Source organism: Bombus fervidus, chromosome 3, assembly GCF_041682495.2.
Source record: "Bombus fervidus isolate BK054 chromosome 3, iyBomFerv1, whole genome shotgun sequence".
Taxonomy (NCBI): domain Eukaryota; kingdom Metazoa; phylum Arthropoda; class Insecta; order Hymenoptera; family Apidae; genus Bombus; species Bombus fervidus.
In genome coordinates this window covers 6,346,295-6,361,821 of record NC_091519.1, presented here as the reverse complement: position 1 = coordinate 6,361,821, position 15,527 = coordinate 6,346,295, and the positions used below count along the sequence as shown (strand labels likewise).

The following is a 15,527-nucleotide window of genomic DNA, read 5'->3' as shown; positions in this document are numbered from 1 at the left end:
GATCGTTAATGATTGTTATGAATTAACAATCCACGATACTAAAATGATATTATTGAAAACTATATATGAATTTGCTGACAGACAAAATTGATCGGTATATAACAAATTTAATTATTGAGGAAATACGTGAATATGAAATCTCAGTACGTTATTTGTTTCCGAGCAACGAAATAAATAAAAAGAAATTATGCAAGTATTGCTTATTTTGTGAATATGAATATACGAACACAGTGTTGAATAAAAAGTATTACATATCATTAATGAAAGATGCAGCTGAGTATCGTGCACGTATGAAAGAATGGTGCTAAGGAGTAGAATATATTCTGCCTGAATTCATTTAACTTACACAATACACTTATTAAAGAAGATTGCAAAGGAAGTTTGTCTCCTTTTTGAATTAGTGAATAATTTGATATCTTCTATTAAAAAAATATTTGTGAAAGCGCCATTTTACGTTGCTACATTGCATTTCCATCTAACCCGATTCTAACCAAGACGTGGCTTGAAGCTACGATATTTTATGCCATAAATTCAGAAGATATAAAGGAAGTAATTGAATCCTTAAATGCGAATGATTCAGCCGCAATTAAATTAACATGGAACGTGCTTCAAAAGGAACAGCCGGTCTAAAATTTAGTATTCATAAAGATCTGTTTTGAAACTCTATCACTTAATATGACAAAATTAGAGGAAAATGGGAAGTTAATAATCATTTCAACACAATTATTAATTGACATCGAAAAGGTCTACAGAACGTATCGAGAAATGATTGAACATTGCTACTGGAATAAATTTAAATATGGCTCAAATATATAAAGCAACGTCAAATGTATATTTTCCGCTTGCAAATTAACCTTAACCGATAAACGTTATAATAAACTACTGCTAGCGTAAAAAACATGTTTATGGTTTATCGCGATTTGAATTATAATCATAATGATTTTTGTTTCTTTTATTTTCAATGGACTGCCCAAATACTTGAAATCACGAATCCCTCCAACTATAGTTAAAACGGCAGATTTCAAAGTATATAAGAACGTCACTCAGTCATACAATATAGCCACAAAACTTTATTACGTTATATACTTTTTTTCTAAAATTGTGCATCTTAGCAATCCCTGGCCTAAATGATTTTATGGAGATTCTGTTGGGGCTAAAGAATGTAACCAGATTTACACGGTATAGCTTTAATATAATATCTCGACAGTTACACATTTATCACACTTTAATGGAATAAACATCTTGATTGATCGATACAAAAGATAAGCGCACGGTAGATAGACATGATCAGACGATACTAAGCCCGATATGTTGCGAAGATCGCAACAGCTTAAATCCACGCGATAATCGGTCATCATCTCGGACAGTAACACTGTTGGTATTACTTGTGGCAATTATAAACAGAACGGGAGAATTGATATCCCAACAGAGTCTGTCATTCTAAATAAGATTTAGATGGACAAGATCACATGCGTTCTTAGAATGCCTTCATAATTTATTTAGAGTAGATGAAGGGAAGTTTGAGATAGGGAAAAGAAGCATTTAAAAGAGTTGGATATACATATCTTATGCAAGATGTACATCCGAAATAGTTGTTACATAATAATCAAATTCAATAGCCACGTAACATTAGTTTTTTGTGCATTCATTTAATTTAATAAATGCTATTATAAATATCAACCATGCGTGATGTTTTTTTACTAAAACCAATTTCAAATTAAAAATTGTTAATTAAAATGATAACTCCCAAAAAGAAGATCCATTTTTTAAACAAATCGAGCAACCGACTAAAATTTGTTTAAATTTTAAATGAATTTTAGGATGCGTGCAAATTTGATAAGCATGGCGTACATATACGTTTGTACGAATTAAATTCCAATTGATAATACTCCGCACCAACTTGAATTTGTGAAATTGCCGATAGCTGAATCAGACTGATGGGCTCTCTCATTTTGCATGCACGCTTCTACTATACAACGTGCGACGTTGGCCCACAAATGGGTTTGTAGCACGCTAGGAATAACTGCCAACCAAATAATTTCGTTGTCATCCATATAATAGTAGTATCGTGCACCTCATACAGCCATTATAAAATATTGCTTAGTAGGCATACAGTTTAGGCTCCATTGAGCTTGATTTTCTTCTTTCCTGAGTTGTAATTTATCCGACACGCAAAATTATACACACAATTATGAAATTCTAAAATTTCCGTCAGACCTGGATATTATCGGACCTGGAAGATTTAAGTTATATTAATCTCGTAAAACCAATCATCCAAATGTACGAATTATCAAACTGATAGTATTTCCTTAAATTATTTTGAACTAATTACATTTAATTTCTAATCACCTAAAATGGAATAGGGTTAGTTGTATAAAATAACCCATAAAGAATAGAGTGCATCGTCTTAATTTAAGATCTAAATATGCACAGCACAAGAAAAAAGGTTAAATTTTCGGCAATTTATTACATAATTATTATTTAATTAATACTGATGGGAACAAATAATGTTTAAGTCATACGAAAACACCCTCGTATAAGATTTAAATACCTAGTAGATTAAATTTGAAACATATCCTAAATGTGCGAAAGAAAAGATAGGAAAAGTAAACATCAGAAACCCTGTCGATTTATCTTCAGTAAAATGGAAATGCTCGGAGAGTAAATGCTAGTTGTAAATCAGTCTGTATTTTCTTCAGTCATGTGCAAAGAAAGTGTGCATGTGATGTATGCACGACTTGCATATAACTCGTTTCTGCTTATGTTGTTCGCACAACAGTAAATAGTATATTTTGAATAAAATATTGATAAACTTAACTGATAAAATATTGATCGACTAAATTAATCTTTTACCTTTAGCTCAATTTATCATTATTATAACTTATTTTATTTTTCAAAATACACATAAATATATAATAAAATATATTTCTAATGGAAATTAAAGACTAAATTTAATGTGTAGATACATAGCTTCAGTTTATCTCCAAGCAACAACAAACAAATATAAAATATATAAGTAAATATAAAATATGATAATAAATTCATAAATTCCATATGAAAATTATAAATTCAGGAAACCAATTTGTATATTACGCTAAATAAAATATCGTACCACGTAGTTACTTGTGAAATTATCAAACTTAGTTCATGTCATTTAATCTTTATAAAAAGCAATTCCAAGCTACGTCCAAATGAACTGTAGCGAATTCAGAGTATTAACGTTAATTTAATTTTTAGTTATTCAACTTTCACTGAAAATGACTATTCGAAAAAATTGGGGATTTTATCATATCCTGCTTTTCTATTTAAGATTAATTTATGTTAATACCTTCTTTTATAATTAATTGGTTAGTAATGATATTACTTGTAGTTTAAGATATAAGAATTGATAAATAAGTGTTAACATCACCGCATTTATTTTCTCATGTTTTTTTATGAAATAAATGAAACAGATGAAACGTTTCCATTGATATAAAAAGTGTATAAAAATAAGTGTATAAGTATAAAACTGTCACGAATAAAAAAAAAAAAAAATTGCGCAGAATAAGAAAAGTATTTGTCTTTGTACTATTGGAACAAGAATTTAATGAACCATTTAATGACTACTATAACTTTATAGATCTCTTTCCTTCTTTGAATTATAGAATTTTACTTACACAAATCATAATATTTACTTAAACTCGTAAAATTCATCTGCAATCTTTAGCGAATATTAATTAATGAATCAAATAGGATATATTTATGTATATATACATTAATAATATTGATATCTATAATACTAATATCATGATTCTATTTACAATCACATTTCACCATTTATTTAAAAATGATGACAAAAGTATAATAAAAATTATACAAAATTATTTTATGCATGGATTTGTTATAATAAACATATAATATACATATATTATTCTATTATTTCATTATAGTTTCATCTCAAATTTAGTGAAAATCATAATACTACTGAATTGTGCGTTTTGCGATCGTATTAATCGTTATAAAATAATAAATACAGTTTGAATCGATAGATAATAATAGAAATGTCTTTGTTTTGTTCGTGCCGATTACTGCATGAATTTCAAAAGCAGTTTGTTAATGAAATATTTGTACTATACAAAGTTATAAATACAAAACTACTACTCCCTTGTTTTCTAAACTAATCGTTTTCAGATATAAAAATCGCAGAGATGTTTCACACAGAATAAAATAGATCATCGATTGGTATATATATAATATATACTTCCACTTAAAAACTTGTCGATAACCTTGAACACTCGAGAAGAATTATCTTTCAAAAAAAATATCATGATCATACTGTTAGCTTTTCTAAATCAGTAACTTTGTCTTTACACAATTTCTTCTATTGATAGAAGTAACTAATATTTAAGAATCCGAGACAAATGAGACACTTGTATGCATATTATATTCATCAGGTTGTAAGTTTATAGTGAAAAGATCACTAGTTTAGTTTCTTTATATTTTGAGCTTTATCTGTTTTGAAACAAGGTTATACAAACATTAAAAGTTTGTTAGAAATGATAATTACTTTATTATTTACATAATCTTTGTTCGTCTAATGCATTTTCAGTGCATCGTGAATACTCGATGTGAAGTGAGCTTCTAATAATTTTAGGAATTAATTGTCAATGGAATTCTCATGAAGACACTATATGTATATGCATGCAAAGTGACATCAATCTTCCGAGAAAATGTTTTGAAATGTCAAGTAATTTTTACATGAAACAGGACAATCGTAGTCGTTTTGTTACAAATGATGAGATGCTACGGTAACAGGATTTTCATGTGAATTCGTCGATATATTATACATATGATTCAACTAATCATAAATGCATTTGAACATTTACCACAAAAAAATTTTGTAAATATGAGTATTATATTATGTACGTTATACGAAATTTTTCGAAATTTTATTAATATCGTAATGACATAAATACGACTATCATGATTATATTGATCTTTTAAATCATTCTGAAAATATATACAAAATGGACAACTGCAAATATATATTTAGTAAACAATTAATATGCATTGTGAACAACAATATCAGGCATGTAACAAGCGTTAAAGATAATACCACTTAATGTCGGAGCTTATTAGTATAATGGATAATTGCATCTTTCTACACTTTTCTTATGCCTGTGAAATATATGTATATTTGTACTAAATAACTTGTTTCAAACTTTCCACTATAATTATGATCATCAGATCTCGTTATAATAGATATGACTGAAATTTCAAAATATTTCATATAATACGCATAATGTATTCATAATACATTTCTGCAAGTGTTCGAGTACTTTCATAACCAACTATACGTTATGTACATCGTGCTGCGGTAAACATGAAATATCTATTGAAAGTATACACAAAATATTATATCTATAAAGCTAACAAACGTTGATTACTCGTGTTAAAAATACCGTTGTTTATATACTATGATTCATCAGACCACATAATCCTATTTAAAATATTTGAATCTTGCTGCTACAGAGTAATGGGTCATGTAATAAATTTTGAGCGTTATTCTACCTTTGGTGCACATAGATGTTCAAAAAAAGTAAATTTAAATAGTGATATATCTACATATGTGTAATATATTTCTATTGAATATTTTATTTTTGTATGTTTTATTTTTAGAATTTTTTAACATTCCTTACAAATTTATCATAAAATTAGATAGCTAAAAATTTATCGCGCTATTGTGTGTTAGTAAAAAGTCGAATGTAACTAACAAAAAAGATGGATAATGTACATGTGTTGAACAAAATTAGTTTTAAGTATAATAATAATTTAATAATGCAATTGGCTAATTTGAATAAAATACAATGTCAATTTCTTAATTTTAGTCAAAATGTACAATATGACAAATAAATATGTACACAACTAGATTTGTAAAATATTGATAGCAGAAGTCTTTTTTAAAAAAGTGCAATTTCTGGTTTAACGTTTATGAACTGCCTATAGTTTACTGTAAGGAAGAATGGTGGATATCTTTTATTTTTCTGGCAATATTATTGTCGACCTAAAAGATACACTGATCCTAAGCTTATTTCTATTTGCCTTTGGTACCTTCAGCAATGGAATTCATAATTCGTCTTAAATATTGAACAAGTACGAGCATAATTGGTGCGCTGAATACTTTTCGCTCTCATACTTATAGCGTACGAATATTTTTATTGCGTTGAAGAACAAAAACAAAACTGACGAGAAACTTACACGTTACTATTCAACCACTAACATAATTAATGTTATTTATTTCTGATATAGTCTTGATGGGAACATAACCATGTTTGCAATAATATTTATCAAATTTAATATATAAATTTAAGTTACCATTACACATATTAACTAATCGCTAATTTGAAATTAGAAAACATTCGATAATATTCAAAATTCCAAATTCTTGCAATACCTTAATAGTGAACGAACCAGAATGCAAACTTTTCGATAAATTTAAAATCCAGTAGATGGTCACTTGAATTACGTATTTAGATTATCGAATAAATGTAAAAGCAAAAATAAAGATAAAAACTTATTGCTGTTTCGTCGTTTATGTTCCGGGAATTAAATATTGTAAATGAATAATTGTTTAATTGACTTACACGTTTCCAATCGAATCGAGTCGATATTAAATCGAGATTCAGCATAAAACTGAGGTTTCAAACAATCCAGAGAAGTACTCTAAGTGTATGAAATTCTCCGAAGCCCATTGTTAGCAGTAAACCGGTGAGCAACTTTGAACAACGATAACTGCTTTCAAACTTGTTAAATGGTTAAAACAATTCAGTTTTAACGAATGAAAAAGTAGCGTAGCCCATTGTTTCGTGCAATAGCATCAGATAATCATTGTTGTATAAAAGTTAGGTGACCTAATCATTTAGCGCAGACGACCACAAACTGTAATGTCGTCATTAACGTTGATTACAGCAGCCCGAAATATTATTATAAAGGTTCAAATTAAAAAGTGATTAGTTTCGAAGAAACTTATAAAATTAGGTTTCCATTACATTATAGTGCAATCAATATATTTGAACAAGGATATAACAAATATAACAGAATGTCTTACGGTCAAGTATTTAAAAATGTTAATTTTAGCTAAGATAATTATTGAGATAATTTATATAACATATTGTTTCTTAAATTTATCACAGTTAATTTTGAAATTATTTTTTATAGTCAAAAGTAAAGCACACTATATTGTATAAAATATCATAATTTCAAATAAGTAATATAAATAATATACATAATATAAATAACACTGAATTGATATTACAGATACCTTTTGCGAAACTAAATAATGATATCATACATTTATTTATACATTATCTCATAGGTAATACTAGAGGTCAAAGTAAAACGTTAGATTCTGAATTATGACTGAAGAAAAATTCTAAATTGTAGAATAATATTGACAATATGATATACTGATATATTAATTGTTATTTTTTGTCAACATTAAAATTTTTCCGAAATCAAAGCATTATTTCTGGCAAAGAACATATAAATTAAACTGAATTTGAATTCGAATTCAGAAACGATATTTTTGTTTGAATGTAAATAAAACAAATATTTATACGAATTGATAGAGGTGAAAATAAATAATGACAGAAAGAACAGAATACAATCATATTAGAAACAAGTAACGCATCTTGCGAGTAGCGGGCCATATCCAGCAGGAACGCGGATATTAATGTAATCGAGCTAATGCTATACACAACAATTTCTACACGCCATGTATGTACGTGATTCTACCCGAAGTCTGCGAAAATGCACGTGATTGTATTCACCGATAACAGTGTGAAACTGCGTTTCTACTTGCTACAACATACGTATGATATCACAAGTTAGATACACGAAATAACTTTGGACAGTAATGATGGCAGCCACAGGATTGAAACTGAATACAGATATCTTGCAAGCATCATTAATGAGAATTTAATGCTGCGTCCTGGTGAATCTAACCCCGATCAATTGTTCACGTTACATAGGAATTTAAGCATATAAAACACATTTCAAAATCACATACGACAACATATTTATAATGACAATTGTTAACGATTATTTATTCGAAATAGATGAATTATAACCGCCACTACTATTTATACGTTAACTTCTGTAAACTTAAATAACCGCCGATTTTTGAAATGCAACAACGCTTATGAATATTTAATTATAGGCACATAGGTCTTAACATTTCATACTTTGTTTGGTAGTTGTTTCAATTTATCGAATAATAATAGTAATTGAAATCGAATTTATGATTTATATCCTCCTTTACTGTGGAAGTTATTTAATATATGATTTTGCACAATTTGAAATACAATATCATGTTTAGCCAGGCATGTAGTTCTTCCACTGACGATATATTAATTTTCTCATGCCATAAAAATTCAGTATAAGCCAATGAAAGATTTGTAATTTTATGAAAGTTACATATAAATGTAAAAGATATATTTCTATATCATATTCAAGTGCTATATTAGTGACCCTTGGAAAGAATAAGGCGAAAATGGCCATCCATTTAATTAACCAAGTTTTACTTTACATATAAATAATGAATTTGAAAAAAAAGAGCATTTCAAATATTTCACAAATTTATTATATCACAATTGTGAAATCCTTATTACAAAGTAGACAAGCAATTTTCAATGATACGGCCGTAGATACGCAAAGTATACCGAACACATGATGTGGTCTGTAAAACGACTACATGTGCTGTTTCTTACTTTTCAAGCATCTGACTAACTTTTATCACGTTTGTCATTTATAATTACAAGTTTGACAAACCAGCACGCTTCTTGGAAATACTTTGCAACATTTGCTTTAGGGTTTGAAGTCAACTGCAATCTGCCCGTAATATATCAAGAAAAGATATAAAACGAATAGTACAGTGACGAATTATGAATTGTAGAGATACGAAGCGTACAAATCACCCTTTTAATAGATGTCACCAAATTTCACAGAGAAACATGTACATTCGTTTCAACGTTGTTTCGACACATTCACTGCGCAATGTAATTCCGTTTCAAGAAACACCGTCACATTAACACATAAAATGCTAAATCTGAACTTTCGTCGTAGAATTCCAGGACGGTAGACGGAAGTCCCCCTGGAACGTCATCGGTGGTGGCGACAGGCAACGGAACTCGTTAGATTTTCGCACACAGCTAATACACGTGTACGAGTTGCAAGACGTCAACAGAACGAATAGAAGCGTACACAAACTTTGCTTAAACGTTGTTTCGATGTTTGCCGCCACCAAGAGCCGAGCGTCGAACGTGTTCCACGAGTTTAGCCATAGATTAGTAAGTACGCACTCACCGGAACCGGTGGAGTTATCCGTCCAAACACTTGCTGCGAACGTCGAAACCAGGAAAATCGTGGTGAAGAACCGCGAACGGTTCCCAATGGTCTCTAAAACACGCTTCACACGTTCACTGAACATCACGGTATCAAATGGAGGAGAGGGTACGCGGCCGGCATCCCGACTGAGGGATCGCGCTTTGCGAACCCCAAGAGCGTGTTTCTCTTTCCCCTCTCTCTTCTACTTGCTTTCGCACCCTCTATTCTCCCTACCACAACTCCTTTCCCGCCACGCGCAGACGCTTCAACGTTCTAGGCTTCCTAACTCTTGTGCTTACCCATTTTCCCACTCTGTCTCCCTCTTAATCCCACTCACTTATCTCTTATCAATAGGTGACGATTAATTATCGCTATAATTCCCTGAGTTGGTGCCAACGTTCTGCTTACTTGTGAAAAGATAGAATCACCTGTAGAATGTTCTTTGGACTGCCCTGTCCCTGTATTTAGCACTATCGGACTTTAGTTTTTGAAATATGTATCAAAGAATGACTCAGTTAATCGAATATCAGGAGATTAGTATCTAATATAACATATCCGCCAACAATAACAAATCTACGTTAGAGGCTTCTGGAAAAATTGAATTTGAAAACTTGTTAAGTACGTAATCTAAATTTAACCAATTTTCAACTGAATAAGAGTAGACAATCGACTGGAGGTGATTCCACGTGCGAGAATAAGTCGAAAATATTGAACAAAATATTTTCATTTAGGATTCCATTTTGAAGGAAATAGGCTTTGAACATGTTTAGTCAAGGAGTAGCCCAATATACATGCATTTGATAAATTTTCAAATACAATTTTTTCGGAAACGAGACTTTCCGTGAAAAAATTATATTTTAAACAACGTTTCTAGGCAAACGTTTCATATTTACGCATCAATACTATTGTATGGAATCATTCATACCACATTTATAATATATGTAATGATGAAATCTAAGAAATTATAGCTCTACGAATATTTATTACTCATTCAATGTCTGTTGCTGTTATTTCATAAACTAGAGTACATTTTTACATTAGACACATATTTGCAATTTATAATAGAACATATTTACATATTTACAACACGAATATTTATCTTCTCTTCGTTTGATGTTTTTTTCAGAAGAGAGATACGTGTATACAGCATATTTATTTCAGAAATATTGGCTAATAAACGTAATAGTACAATGTTTTAACTGTAATCAATCATTCTATGAATACTCTACACCTACTTCATATAGGAAAAATATATAGCCTAGAATATATTACACTTAATTATACAGCAGACATTGATAATATGCTGGCTTCGTATATTTAATACTTGTTGGATCTTCTTTGTAGATAATATCCTTTAGTATCTATACATGTGTTACAGAAACAAAATATAAAAGAAGATAAAAAATGCGAATGGAGTGATCTTACAAAGTGATCTTGCAGTTAACTTTATTACTTGATCGAAAGCATGGATTCGAGTAAAATCTATTTAATTGGCGTCCTGATATTAATGGCATAATAGATAGAAAGTACATCATAGTATTGTTGGATCATTTGTCGCACATTGACAAGAAACTACTCTTTTCAAGTTAAGCTAATACTTTAATGAAATCAGTATTTTTGGTGTAAATATTCAGGTTTAAGTTGGAAATTCATAAGCTCGCCATTAAATTTCTTTTAGCATCGGTTACAAAACTATATAGAAACATGCTACGCTCGATTACAAAGAAGATCAAAATGACTTCGAAATATTAGAAAAAGACGTACAAAAAAGTCAATTTAAAATTAATTTCAAATCAATGTAGGAAAGTCAAATACACATAACTTCTTTGAATTCTTCCTTTTTTGTTGTTGTAATAATACTCAAACTATTATTGCGAATAATTAATTAGCACCTATATTAATTTAAATAGTTTAAAAATTGGAATATATGTAAATTACAAATGTACTCACATTTACGATTCTTCAAAAAATATTAAATAATATTAAACAATAGATTAAAAAGTGTAATTCTGTAGCATAACTTCACATTATATGTTGGAGAATATATAAAAATATAATTGGTTTTTCAACTTTATCAAAAGTTGATTAATTTATATCGTCTGTAATTTAGCTATTTTATTTATTTTGTAATTAGTTATTTCTCTCTCTCTCTCTCTCTCTCTCTTTCTCCCTCACCCTCACTACCTATCTATCTTTCTATTAGTGGCTTCTCATTCAAAGTATCTCCCAACACCTTCAATTCGAAGCAGTAGGTAAATAAGTTGTGAGAGCATTTCGTGATCACTATTGTATTCCCCATTATCATATAAATTGTCTTAAAGAAGCTCACATTTTAGATACATTTTCACAAATATTTACCGCAACTATAAACATAATTATGCATTTATATACTGATTAATATTTAGTATAACAATATAAAATATAATTTATAGAAATGAAGACTCAGGTAAACCTAAATAATATATATATATATTTATTTATTTATTTATTAAATCTCAACCTCACGGCCTAGAACGTGAACTTGGTTTACAAAAAATATCTTAAATTAAACGTAAATAATATGTACTTTGGTGAAGTGATTAAAATATTTTAATGCACGGGATATGCATCAATTGACGAGGAATGTCGATTATTCAATCAACGTAGACCACAGTACACTTAATGACTAAGATTAGGGATCATCGAAGCTGCTTCTATTGTGATTACGATGGACCGTTAAGCGATATTAATCATCTACCTGAACTGAATAGACCTATAAACGTGAAACGATGGGGATTATATATTGAACACTTGCGTTAAATAATCGTAAATCTCCTGTATCGTATAAAGTTACAAAATATTGTGCATATAAATTCAATTTCAATAAATTCGCTAATATGTGTTTCTATATACAATTTATGCTAACAATTCTTTCAAATTTTATATTTTGTTTAATATATTTTCCTACACAAAATTAAATTAATGTTATGAAAACATGATCATAATTAAGTATAAGTCTTGGATAACTATTGGTATCATGTAAAATGAAAAATTTCAAAAGTAAATTTGAAAATATTTTGTTTAATGAATATAGATAAAGCTTTTACAATAACGATAGTCCGGCAAAATCTTTTGAATTGAATTTTAAAACGCATATTTTTAAATTCTATATAGTTCATGTGAAAATAGATCAGGTAGTATGGAAAAAGTTTTTATGGAAAAATTACCATGTAATAATTGTCTTCCGTTGAAGTATTCTATGGAAAAATAGTTATCACAAGTAAAAATAATAAACAATAAATAAGCGTAACGAAAGCATGAGCCTGAAATCAACACGAATAAAAAACATAATTTAGGTAAACAATATGAAGAATTATTTTTTAAATTATAGTTATTATTTTATTGTAGGACTTTTATACTAAATGCAAAATTGTAAATTTCTAATAAATAACTACAATATTTTTTCTTCAAAGTACAATTAGGCAAAGAAGTTGAAGCAAAAATGTATAACACTGTGCAAAAAAGTTGGTCTGTACAAAAAAATTGTTAACCCGACGTGTAGAATTTACCTAGGAATAACATGTAACTATCCTTGTTGTCGATGTTTCCACTCCTACACGCAGCAAGATGTCTGGGAGTGAATAATGATTCTGTAGAGGTGTGGATTACAAAATCGTGGCATATGGAAGAACGGTATGTGGAGAATAAGTTCTTGTAGATGCCCATGCTAGAAGGCGTGTCTGAGAGACTCGAAGGCGCCAGAAGACACACTGCCATTGTAGCTTCCAACTTCTGACGATGCTAGTCTTCCTTTCTTCTCTTTCGTTTCCTTTTCTCTTTACCCCCTGCCAGTAACCCTACCTAGAGCTCAGCCTCGGCTTTTCTCTTCTCTCTTGCTAACGTTTGCGTACTCCTTGCTGCACAACTATCGCCTGCCAGTATCAGGCTAGTCCTTGAATTCTGGAGTACGAGTGAAAATTCTTCTCCCGCCTCTTTTTCCTTTTGACCATACTGAAGTCAATCGACCATACTCAACGACAACTCGCCCCAAAATAGTTTGCATTTTCTCATTGAACCTTCCAATTGCTCTTTCTGTTTTCTTGTATCTACAAAACTTATCCGTGCAGGGCATACATCTGTTCCAAAGTTTGAAATATTCCTGCCTCGTAATGTAGACATCAATTTGACGATCAAAATAGTTGAAAGCTTTTATTAGTGCATTATGACTGCTATACAAAACTTCTAGAAATTTCATTAGCGTTGAAGTAGAATACGATAATTATTATTAAAGTATTGACATTATAATTTAATACATTTTTTAGAAATCATAAAAATATTTAAGTAGTTAATTGTTACATAAATAAGTACCAATATGTCTAAGGTGACTATTTCTGCTAAAAGATGTCTTAATTAGACTATTATAGCAAAAATAATTGAGATGATGCTAAATAGTCCATTTTGTAGAATAAATCTTTATATCGGATGCCATTACCGAGAAAATCGAGTTTAGATTTTCGTTACGTACGTGTACACGTAACCAACCACAATCTGCTTAGTTCATCCAATTTGGCTAACCATTGGTATTTCTGTTTGCGTTTATAAACTATGTTTACAACTGTGATAACTATGTTTATAACTCAGAAGTCAATATAATTTTAAATTATTCGATAAAAAAATCTTGATAATTTTCAAAATTCTGAAATGTTGCTCTCGATGTCACTAACAGATCCTTAGTAAATTAAATTAAATAGCTCAGTAAATTCAAAAGCGTGAACTGGTTACTACATTATCTTTTAATTTTTGACGATTTGGATTATTTATAGCAACTATTTGTTTCATGTGATCCTGGAGATAAAAAGTTTATGTTAAATTTCTATAATTCGTCGAAAAAGCGGATCTGTCTGTGACATCAAGAGCATTTTTAGCATTTTCCACCTTGATTATTAAAATCGTAAACTCTTATTGGATTATTACTAATTCTATCAAATATTGACTGACATTGTTTGTAAATACAACAGTACTAGCTAGTCAAACGAATTCATACATCTATGTAACGAATATTCGGTTTATCTTAAAAGCGAAGCATAATATGGCAAAATTATTCCATATACTTTCAACTGCCTTTTACATAAAATATTTCTTTCTTTTCGATTATATGATAATTTCGGAAGTATCCTATATATTCTTTTCTGTATTATTTTTATGGCTCATATTATTTTAAGTACTCATTCAAAATGCTTACTCTATAATTAATTAGGCACCTGATATGTAAATACATACGTATAAGTGTATATAATCTCATGTTTGAAATCGTTTTATACATATATGCAGGTATTCGTAAAAGATAATTCCTGAACCTTATGCCATCCCAGTTGAACAAAGGTTTATAATATGATTTCCATTCTAACCAAAACACTTTGGAAGAGCATGAGCACGCATCTTCGTGTTAGTAAACAAGGATGCAGAGGACATGACGCTTGGTTACTTCGAAAGCAACAACCGATGCTCTCTACCGAGGATGCAACGACAGATACGATGCCGATGTATTTAGGAACGCAGCACAAGGCAGGCACGCTCCCTTCTGTCTACCTGTATACTGTATAGCCACAAAGTTACATCTCGCAAATTGCGTTTGTCAACAACGGCTAATTGCCACTAGAAATGTTACTTAACTATGAAGAGACTCATAATTAGGACGATGGAACCTCAGAGGATTCAATTATTTGCCTAGCATAAACGTAAGGAAATTGGAATCGTCATTGATCCCAAAAATCATGGATCTAAAGACACCTGATAATTAGCCGTTTATAAATTATTTCTTCGTATATTGGTATTATAATCTCATTTCCTTGCACTACTACACATTTATGAAAATAGCAAGTATCTTGATATTTTACTATCATTCGAGCAATAATTTACGAATTATGGACAATAATGGTAAGTATTAAAATTACTAAAATGTACCGTAAATTAGTATTAAATATTATAAAACTGTTGATGTTGTTACAAACGTCCATATTCATTAACGAGTTCAGTACGGTGCAAAATGTTAGCAAAAAAAAAGTTTATGATAAAACATTACTTTCCTGTAGTATGATGTCAGAGTTCCATTGGCGCTTGCATTGACATCATTCACAATATGAATACATTTTGCAATTATGTAAAAAACAAATAACATAATATTA

General features: G+C 29.9%; 1 protein-coding gene across 1 annotated transcript in view; it reads right to left on the bottom strand.

The window, feature by feature from the left end:
* The window catches only part of LOC139985284 (neurotrimin), a 230,975-nt gene extending 221,456 nt beyond the window's left edge, over nucleotides 1-9,519 (bottom strand). Inside the window, exon 1 of the mRNA XM_071999619.1 lies at nucleotides 9,343-9,519. Coding sequence (XP_071855720.1) covers nucleotides 9,343-9,466 — 124 coding nt within the window. The 5' untranslated portion in view covers nucleotides 9,467-9,519. The remainder of the gene's footprint in view (nucleotides 1-9,342) is intronic.
* Between the last annotated feature and the right edge of the window lie 6,008 nt (nucleotides 9,520-15,527).